The sequence below is a fragment of the Coregonus clupeaformis genome, chromosome 27 (assembly GCF_020615455.1).
Source record: "Coregonus clupeaformis isolate EN_2021a chromosome 27, ASM2061545v1, whole genome shotgun sequence".
Lineage (NCBI taxonomy): Eukaryota > Metazoa > Chordata > Actinopteri > Salmoniformes > Salmonidae > Coregonus > Coregonus clupeaformis.
This window is the reverse complement of record NC_059218.1, coordinates 5,138,242-5,148,741: the sequence shown is the minus strand read 5'-3', so window position 1 is coordinate 5,148,741 and position 10,500 is coordinate 5,138,242. Positions and strand designations below refer to the sequence as shown.

Sequence of the window (10,500 nt, the reverse complement as noted above, 5' to 3'; positions counted from 1 at the left end):
CACTGCTAACCTTATGCCTATTGGAGGCATTTATTTGACCTTGGAACATGTTTTAAATTCAAATGTAATGCAAATGTCACTTAAATATGAATCATTGTTAATGTTTAGACAATTATTTTTTCTATATCATGAATAAATTCAGGTTACTGAGACTTTTTTGCTATTACGTGGGGGACTTTTATTTTGAACATTTCCGAAATTCCGTGACCCGGAAGTACTTTTTGCCCCAAATGAAGAGACGTACTTTCCGGAGCAAAGTCAACACTTGCAACAAGTTGATCTCCCTAGCCTTCTCATCTGAAAGAACGGCCTCTTTACAAAATCATCATGCCGTTCATTGATTTAGAAAGCAATTTACCTGATAGTATGTTTTCTGAGGATTTCTTGAAAAAGCTGTGCTCCAAAACAGCTGCTGTTCTAGGGAAACCCGAAGAGGTGAGTAGGCTACTGTATCTAGAATGTTACTGAGTGAAGTTGTTTTGCCTTATCCCAAGGGTTCTCAGCTATAAGCACCGCTTACCATGTGAACTACAATCCCGACGCTCTGTTTTAACATTTAGAAACGTAAAAAATAATCGCGTGCAATACGTTTTTTTCGAAACATACAGTGGGGAAAAAAAGTATTTAGTCAGCCACCAATTGTGCAAGTTCTCCCACTTAAAAAGATGAGAGGCCTGTAATTTCATCATAGGTACACGTCAACTATATCCAGAAAAATCACATTGTAGGATTTTTTATGAATTTATTTGCAAATTATGGTGGAAAAATAAGTATTTGGTCAATAACAAAAGTTTCTCAATACTTTTATATACCCTTTGTTGGCAATGACACAGGTCAAACGTTTTCTGTAAGTCTTCAAGGTTTTCACACACTGTTGCTGGTATTTTGGCCCATTCCTCCATGCAGATCTCCTCTAGAGCAGTGATGTTTTGGGGCTGTCGCTGGGCAACACAGACTTTCAACTCCCTCCAAAGATTTTCTATGGGGTTGAGATCTGGAGACTGGCTAGGCCACTCCAGGACCTTGAAATGCTTCTTACGAAGCCACTCCTTCGTTGCCCGGGCGGTGTGTTTGGGATCATTGTCATGCTGAAAGACCCAGCCACGTTTCAACTTCAATGCCCTTGCTGATGGAAGGAGGTTTTCACTCAATCTCACGATACATGGCCCCATTCATTCTTTCCTTTACACGGATCAGTCGTCCTGGTCCCTTTGCAGAAAAACAGCCCCAAAGCATGATGTTTCCACCCCCATGCTTCACAGTAGGTATGGTGTTCTTTGGATGCAACTCAGCATTCTTTGTCCTCCAAACACGACGAGTTGAGTTTTTACCAAAAAGTTCTATTTTGGTTTCATCTGACATTCTCCCAATCCTCTTCTGTATCATCCAAATGCACTCTAGCAAACTTCAGACGGGACATGTACTGGCTTAAGCAGGGGGACACGTCTGGCACTGCAGGATTTGAGTCCCTGGCGGCGTAGTGTGTTACTGATGGTAGGTGTTTGTTACTTTGGTCCCAACTCTCTGCAGGTCATTCACTAGGTCCCCCCGTGTGGTTCTGGGATTTTTGCTCACCGTTCTTGTGATCATTTTGACCCCACGGGGTGAGATCTTGCGTGGAGCCCCAGATCGAGGGAGATTATCAGTGGTCTTGTATGTCTTCCATTTCCTAATAATTGCTCCCACAGTTGATTTCTTCAAACCAAGCTGCTTACCTATTGCAGATTCAGTCTTCCCAGCCTGGTGCAGATCTACAATTTTGTTTCTGGTGTCCTTTGACAGCTCTTTGGTCTTGGCCATAGTGGAGTTTGGAGTGTGACTGTTTGAGGTTGTGGACAGGTGTCTTTTATACTGATAACAAGTTCAACCAGGTGCCATTAATACAGGTAACGAGTGGAGGACAGAGGAGCCTCTTAAACAAGAAGTTACAGGTCTGTGAGAGCCAGAAATCTTGCTTGTTTGTAGGTGACCAAATACTTATTTTCCACCATAATTTGCAAATAGAATCATTAAAAATCCTACAATGTGATTTTCTGGAGAAAAAAAACTCTCAATTTGTCTGTCATAGTTGACGTCACGTTTTCCTCTAGGATTTTGCCTGAGCTTAGCTCTTTTCCATTTCTTTTTATTCTAAAAAACTTGCTAGTCCCTGCCGATGACAAGCATACCCATCATATGAAGCAGCCACCACCATGCTTGAAAATATGAAGAGTGGTACTCATTGTTGTGTTGGATTTGCCCCAAACATAATGTGTTGTATTCAGGGCATGAAGTTCATTTATTTTTGTTAGTCAAGCAGTAGCATATATACTACATGACCAAAAGTATGTGGACACCAGCTCTTCAAACGTCTAATTCTAAAATCATTGGCATTAATATGGAATTGGTCCCCTGTTTGCTGCTATAACAGCCTCCACTCTTCTGGGAAGGCTTTCCACTAGATGTTGGAACATTGCTGCAGAGACTTCCTTCCATTCAGCCACAAGAGCATTAGTGAGGTTGGGCACTGATGTTGGGCGATTAGGCCTGTTTCCTAATCGGCGTTCCAATTAATCCCAAAGGTGTTTGATGGGGTTGAGGTCAGGGCTCTGTGCAGGCCAGTCAAGTTCTTCCACACCGATCTCAACAAGCCATTTCTGTATGGACCTCGCTTTATGCACAGGGGCATTGTCATGCTGAAACAGGAAAGGGCCTTCCCCATGTTACCACAAAGTTGGAAGCACAGAATCGTCTAGACTGTCATTGTATGCTGTAGCGTTAAGATTTCCCTTCACTGGAACTATGGGGCCTAGCCCGAACCATGAAAAACAGCCCCAGACCATTATTCCTCCTCCACCAAACTTTACAGTTGACAATACGTCCGTTCTGTCCCATTCTGTGAGCTTGTGTGGCCTACCACTTCGCGGCTGAGACGTTGTTGCTCCTAGACGTTTCCACTTGACCGGGTCAGCTCTAGCAGGGCAGAAATTTGACGAACTGACTTGTTGGAAAGGTGGTATCCTATGACGGTGCCACATTGAAAGTCACTGTGCTCTTCAGTAAGGCCATTCTAATGCCAATGTTTGTCGATGGAGATTGCATGACTGCGTGCTCTATTTTATACACCTGTCAGCAACTGGTGTGGCTGAATAGCCGAATCCACTAATTTGAAGGGGTGACCACATACTTTTGTATATATAGTGTATCATGACTATCAATGATGTCAAGAAGTTTGTATGAATCTCCCGTTTGGCATGTCACTTAATGTAATGACATGACAACTGCTGAAGTAGAAGAATCCACTAATTTGAAGGGGTGTCCACATACTTTTGTATGTGTAAAATATATATACTGTACAGTCAAGTTTGGACACTCCTACTCATTCAAGGGCTGGTACTGTATATGTGTATACAGTGCATTTGGAAAGTATTCAGACCCCTTCACTTTTTCCACATTTTGTTACGTTTCAGCCTTATTCTAAAATGGATTAATTAAAAAAATTTCATTATTATCAATCTACACACAATACCCCATAATGACAAATTAAAAACAGATACCTTTATTTACATAAGTATTCAGACCTTTTGCTATGATACTCGAAATTGAGCTCAGGTGCATCCTGTTTCCATTGAACATCCTTGAGATGTTTCTACAACTTGATTGGAGACCACCTGTGGTAAATTCAATTGATTGGACATGATTAGGAAAGGCACACACCTGTCTATATAAGGTCCCATAGTTGACAGTGCATGCCAGAGCAAAAACCAAGCCATGAGGTTGAAGGAATTGTCTGTAGAGCGCCGAGACAGGATTGTATCGAGGCACAGATCTGGGATAGGTTACCAAAAAATTTGTGCAGCATTGAAGGTCTCCAAGAACACAGTGGCCTCTATCATTCTTAAACGGAAGAAGTTTGGAACCACCAAGACTCTTCCTAGAGCTGGCCGCCGGCCAAACTGAGTAATCGGGGGAGAAGGGCCTTGGTCAGGGATGTGATTCAAAAATAATTTTCAACACTATTATTGCACACATAGTGAGTCCATGCAACTTATTATATGACTTGTTAAACAAATTTTTACTCCTGTACTTATTTAGGGATGCCATAACAAAGGGGTTGAATACTTTTTGACTCATTTTTAGTTAATTTGTAAAAATGTCTAAACATAATTCTACTTTGACATCATGGGGTATTGTGTGTAGGCCAGTGACACAAAATCTCAACTTAATCAATTTTAATTTCAGGCTGTAACACAGCAAAATGTGGAAAAACTGAATGGGTGTGAATTCTTTCTGAAGGCACTGTAGTTAGCGTCTATGAAGGTTTTAACTCCGGTGTCCATATTTAAATACTTAGCTATAGCCTAGCTAGCTAATTCTATTTTTTAAAATGTGCTTGTGTGTATTTTATGTTGTCTGTCTTCTATGCAGAGAATGATGTTGGTGGTGAAACCTGGACTGCCAATGCTCATGGGTGGAACTTGCGCTCCTTGCGTTATACTGTCCGTGTCCGCCATCGGCGTCACTGACACTGCCGAGAAGAACAAGGAACACAGTGCCAATATCTTCCCTTTCCTCACAGGAGAACTTGGACTTACTGAAGACCGGTTAGAATCTGATTTATGCAACGAATCATTAATTTATTTTAGCTTAGTGTACTATCCTCTACTGCAGAGCTTTGGTTCTGTTCTAATGACAGAAAAATTGTTGTATGCAGAAGATAAGAGGATCTTGCATTTCTGCATTGGTGTGGCTAAAGGGCAATATGTAATGATACCTTCTGTCAGATTGAAAGTAAGAGTGTCCAACTCAACTCTGTTATGGCTCTGTATGTCAGTTCTTGTACACTGCAAGTTCCTGTACCCAGCCTGCCTGCATACTCTTTAGAGCCCAACTCAACTTTGACTCAACTACAATTTTTCATCTGTTTCTTATCTGTTATGCCATGGTGTGTCTGGATTTATGGGTAGTTCAGATGTCTAGGCTAGGCTACTACTACCATGAAGTATTGATTATAGTCTAAGGCCCTATGCCTGTAAGGGGTTGCACAGGAGATCTTTCAACACCATATAGCATTCAAAGTATGTATTGACTTTATATTGCATTTGATATTACATAAATATAATATTGCATTTAGTAGATTGAAATTATAGCAACATGGTCTTCTGGTATATGTTTTTCAATGCATGAATCTAATTGTAGGTGAACTTGTATTCCACAGGGTCGTGATCAGGTTCTACGCACTGGAGCCACATCAGGTTGGAAAGAAAGGAACAGTTATGAGTTACCTGTAGGAGGCACTTTCTGCAACAGAATGACTTCAAACATCTATTCCACAACAGTTACCATCGGAGAGAACAAACCCTGGCAGTGGATTTCCACCACTCAATTGGACATGACAAAGACCTGTACTGAATTTGATCACTATGGTATGTGACCCCATGAATCTATGCCCTGGAAACTCGTTCATTTATATTACATAGTTGTCTGCGATAGTAAACCAGAACCATACATTTGACAAGCTAGCTGATATAAGAATATATTCATTTTTGATTAGAGGAAATGTAAATCAATTGACCTGTATTCAAAGCTTTTACTATGTAATTTCACCTATTCATTTAGCATACATGATAGACAAGTATTAACAATAAATCATTAATTACATACTATGCAATGGAATCTAGGTAAATGTCAGTGTACGGCAGCTGTGAAATACCATTCTATGCATTTGTTGAGAGTATAGAAGTAGATTAGCACATAACACACTATGTTGCATTGGACTAACATGCATACTGTATTTGTGAAGGACTGTGCTTAGTACATTTCCATATAATGTATTCCTTTTGAGTAAATGTTGTAAAGGCTTTGCTGTACAATTAGTCTTGAAGTAAAAGTACTTAAATTCTTACTTGAGTGTCCCACATGACTCAATTATTTTCTGGTTTGAATGTCTTGCCAATATTTCTTCACGCTCAACAGGAAGAGTGGAAGTGTTTTAAAATAATACAAGGTGTGGTAAACTGTGACATTGAAAAGCTAGATATTTAGGAAAAGTAGACTAAACCAAACAAATGTAAACATTTTGCTATCTTTCCATGCGATACAGCCCACTAAAAGCAAAACAAATTTACATTTAGGCTGTGTGCTTTCTGTCCATACATTATTTTTAGTTTAGAAAAGTCTTAAGTTTGCCTTGCAAAAGCACCTGCTGGGTCAGCTTATTAGTATAATGTGATTTTGTTTAAAATGGCAAGGAAAATGTCAATGATCTTGCTAATTCTTGGTAGGCTTGTGTTGAAATGACAAGAACATCCCTCTTATCTTACTGTATGCATGGCATCTGTCAGGATGTCTTCTGCTTTTCCAGGTCTGCCACCAGATAAAGGTCTCTTTTATCTGTCAGGTAGAACTGCACCTGAGCTTTATCCTTGTTCATCAGTTTGGTCAGCAGAGCCTCTGTCTACATCTCTCTAGCTCCTCGTCATTAGGCATGTGAAAAAACAAGGCATGCATTATTTTCTTAGATTGAGAATGATGGCACAGTGATTTCTCCCCATATCCCCGGTGTTGATAGAGCAAAACCAAAAGGCCTCAAAGATTTAACCCTTATCAGTCAAAATATGTGAATTTACCTTACTCTCACACCACAGGATATTAGTTATGTGTTCTCACCCTGACCTTAAATTTTATGACATGCCCCAATACTGTGTATGTTGTTCTTTAACTTCTTAGCAAGACTATTCTGGTTTGTCTTTGTGCTGTTCCATGATGGCGTAGCAGTGCGGTCGTGTTCTCTTGTGTGTAAAGAGACAGTTTTTTTGTATTGTACGTATATATTTCCCTATCACACTTTTCATCCTTCTACTAAATATACTTTCCTGCAACCCGCCTCACTCAATGTAGAACGGATTCTATTATTTACTCACCTTTATCTAGAATCTCCAGTTGAAACTAACTAGCCAGCCAGCTAACTAGCTACTTGCTATTAGCCAACGTTAGCGGTTTTCACCCAGAACATTGGATTTTCTGCCGGAATAACTGAATCACTGGACCTTAACACCGGATCGCAACTAGCTAGCCGCAACCGAATGGATGTTGCTGTAGGCTAATCACCACTGCCCCCGAAGCAAGCATCAGTTAGCCTTGAGCTAGCCTCGAGCAGGCCCATATCCCGGCTATCTACCTCTGTCTACCGGATAGGAGTAGCCAGCTAACTAGCTACTTGCTATTAGCCACCGTTAGCGGTTTTTCACCTTTGTCCGTGGCCTGCACTACCTACCTACCAGCCAGCTCTAGCCTGGACTATTATCGGCCAGTCTGCACTGTCTGCACAGCGCGTTATCGACCCAGAACCTATCAGATTTTCTGCCGGAATCACTGAATCACTGGACCTTTAACACTGGATAATCGCAACTAGCTAGCTGCAACCAAATGAACGTTGTTGTTGGCTAATCAGCCTTGAGCTAGCCTTAAGTCAGGCACATCTCCCGGCTATCTACCTCTCTGTCAACCGGACGGGACCTCCTAGAGTCGACAATGAGCCCCGCCGATCCATCATGACTGGTCTGCCGACGTAATCGTATGTGGTTTGAACAGGCTTCCCGTTGCGACGACCACGAAGATCCATCTGCTAGCCCCGGCCCGCTAGCACACGCAAACGACAGCCGTGCTTCCTGATCGCTGTGCTGTAGTACCAATTCGAACTGCTCTCGGACTCACATATTGCTGTTCACTGGACCTTATGATCACTCAGCTGCACAGCTGATGCCTGCTGGACTGTTCCTTTACACGGTACCCTGTCCTGTTTATCTGTTTAGCCTCAGCCCAAACTTTCATCGCCATTACCAGTTGTTGTCATAGCTCTCTCTAATAACACCTGTGATTGCTTTATGCCTCTCTCCCATGTCAATATGCCTTGCCTATTGCTGTTCCAGTTAGTTCTTATTATACAATTTCACTGTAGAACCCCAAGTCCCTCTCAAACTGCCTCAAATAGTTCCTTTGTTCCACCCCCCCATACACGCCGAGATCGGCTCAATCGGTGCCTCCAATGATGCTATCTCTTTCATTGTTACCCAACGCTTCGGTTTACCTCCACTGTACTCATATCCTTCCATATCCTTGTCTATACATAATGTCCTGAATCTATTCTACAACGCCCGGAAATCTGCCCCCTTTATTCTCTGTACCCAACGCACTAGAAGACCAGTTCTTAAAGCCTTTAGCCGTATCCTTATTCTAGTCCTCCTCTGTTCCTCTGGTGATGTAGAGGCTAACCCAGGCCCTGCAGCCCCCAGTATCACTCTGACTCCCCAGGAGCTATCATTTATTTACTTCTGTAACCGTAAAAGCCTTGGTTTTCTGCACGTTAACATCCGAAGCCTCCTTCCTAAGTTTGAGTTATTCACTGCGTTAGCACACTCTGCCAACCCTGATATTCTAGCAGTGTCTGAATCCTGGTTTAGGAAGGCCACCAAAAATTCTGGAATTTCCATCCCCAACTACAACATTTTCCGTCTAGATAGAACTGCCAAAGGGGGTGGAGTTGCAATCTACTGTAGAGCGAGCCTGCAGAGCTCTATCATACTATCCAGGTCTGTGCCCAAACAGTTTGAGCTTCCACTTCTAAAAATCCACCTTTCCAGAAATAAGTCTCTCACTGTTGCCGCTTGCCCCCCAGTTCGTACTGCTTGGTGACCTAAATTGGGATATCCTTAACATCCCGGCCATCCTACAATCCAAACTAGATGCCCTCAATCTCACACAAATTATCAACGAACCTACCAGGTACACCCCTAAATCCGTAAACATGGGCACCCTACCCTCATAGATATCATCCTGACTAACTTACCCTCTAAATACACCTCCGCTGTCTTCAACCAGGATCTCAGCGATCACTGCCTTATTGCCTGCGTCCGTAACGGGTCCGCGGTCAAACGACCACCCCTCATCACTGTCAAACGCTCCCTAAAACACTTTAGCAAGCAGGCCTTCCTAATTGACCTGGCCCAGGTATCCTGGATGGATATAGATCTCATTCCATCAGTAGAGGATGCCTGGTTGAGAGGAAATTACTTTTAAAGAACAATCTTAAATAAACATGCCCCATTCAAAAAATACAGAACTAAGAACAGATATAGCCCCTGGTTCTCCTCAGACTTGACTGCCCTTGACCAGCACAAAAACATCCTGTGGCGTACTGCATTAGCATCGAATAGCCCCCGCGATATGCAACTTTTCAGGAAGTTAGGAACCAATATACACAATCAGTTAGGAAAGCAAAGGCTAGCTTTTTCAAACAGAAATTTGCATCCTGTAGCACTAACTCCAAAAAGTTTTGGGACACTGTAAAGTCCATGGAGAATAAGAGCACCTCCTCCCAGCTGCCCACTGCACTGAGGCTAGGAAACACTATCACCACCGATAAATCTACAATAATCGAGAATTTCAACAAGCATTTTGCTACAGCTGGCCATGCTTTCCATCTGGCTACCACTAACCCGGCCACCAACTCTGCACCCTCCACTGAAACTTGCCCATGCCCCCCCCCCGCTTCTCCTTCACACAAATTCAGACAGCTGATGGTCTGAAAGAGCTGCAAAATCTGGACCCCTACAAATCATCTGGGCTAGACAATCTGGACCCTTTCTTTCTAAAACTAGCTGCCGAAATTGTCGCAACCCCTATTACTAGCCTGTTCAACCTCTCTTTCGTAACGTCTGAGATCCCCAGAGATTGGAAAGCTACCGCGGTCATCCCCCTCTTTAAAGGGTTAGGGTCTGAGATCCAAACTGTTACAGACCTATATCCCTCCTGCCCTGCCTTTCGAAAGCCATGATAACAAACAGATCACCAACCATTTTGAATCCCACCGTACCTTCTCCGCTATGCAATCCGGTTTCTGAGCTGGTCATGGGTGCACCTCAGCCACGCTCAAGGTCCTAAACGATATTATAACCGCGATCGATAATAGACAGTACTCTGCAGCCGTCTTCATCGACCTGGCCAAGGCTTTCGACTCTGTCAACCACCGCATTCTTATTGGCAGACTAAATAGCCTTGGTTTCTCAAATGACTGCCTCGCCTAGTTCACCAACTACTTCTCAGATAGAGTTCAATGTGTCAAATCGGAAGGCCTGTTGTCTGGACCTATGGCAGTCTCTATGGGGGTGCCACAGGGTTCAATTCTTGGGCCGACTCTTTTCTCTGTGTATATCAATGATGTCGCTCTTGCAGCTGGTGACTCTTAGATCCACCTCTACGCAGATGACACCATTTTATATACATCTGGCCCTTCATTGGACACTGTTAACAAACCTCCAAATGAGCTTCAATGCCATACAACACTCCTTCAGTAGCCTCCAACTGCTCTTAAACACTAGTAAAACTAAATGCATGCTCTTCAATCGAACGCTGCTGGCACCCGCCCACCCGACTAGAATCACTACTCTCGACGGGTCTGACCTAGAGTATGTGGACAACTACAAATACCTAGGTGTCTGGAAAGACTGTAAACTCTCCTTC

General features: G+C 42.8%; 1 protein-coding gene across 1 annotated transcript; it reads left to right on the top strand.

Annotated features, from left to right (window-relative positions):
- The first annotated feature begins 224 nt into the window (after positions 1–224).
- On the top strand, positions 225–5,884 carry LOC121541101 (D-dopachrome decarboxylase-like). Its single transcript, XM_041850084.1, has 3 exons — positions 225–435; positions 4,408–4,583; positions 5,198–5,884. The coding sequence occupies exons 1-3, from the start codon at positions 328–330 to the stop codon at positions 5,268–5,270; spliced, it is 357 nt and encodes a 118-aa protein (XP_041706018.1). The 5' UTR covers positions 225–327; the 3' UTR covers positions 5,271–5,884.
- The last annotated feature ends 4,616 nt before the right edge of the window (positions 5,885–10,500 follow it).

What these genes read in the sequence shown, in the direction of transcription:
- LOC121541101 (XM_041850084.1), top strand. Translation starts at nt 328, where the DNA reads ATGCCGTTCATTGATTTAGAAAGCAATTTACCTGATAGTATGTTTTCT. An exon ending in TTCTAGGGAAACCCGAAGAG is followed by an intron (nt 436 to 4,407) that starts GTGAGTAGGCTA and finishes TCTTCTATGCAG; the next exon opens with AGAATGATGTTGGTGGTGAA. An exon ending in CTTGGACTTACTGAAGACCG is followed by an intron (nt 4,584 to 5,197) that starts GTTAGAATCTGA and finishes TGTATTCCACAG; the next exon opens with GGTCGTGATCAGGTTCTACG.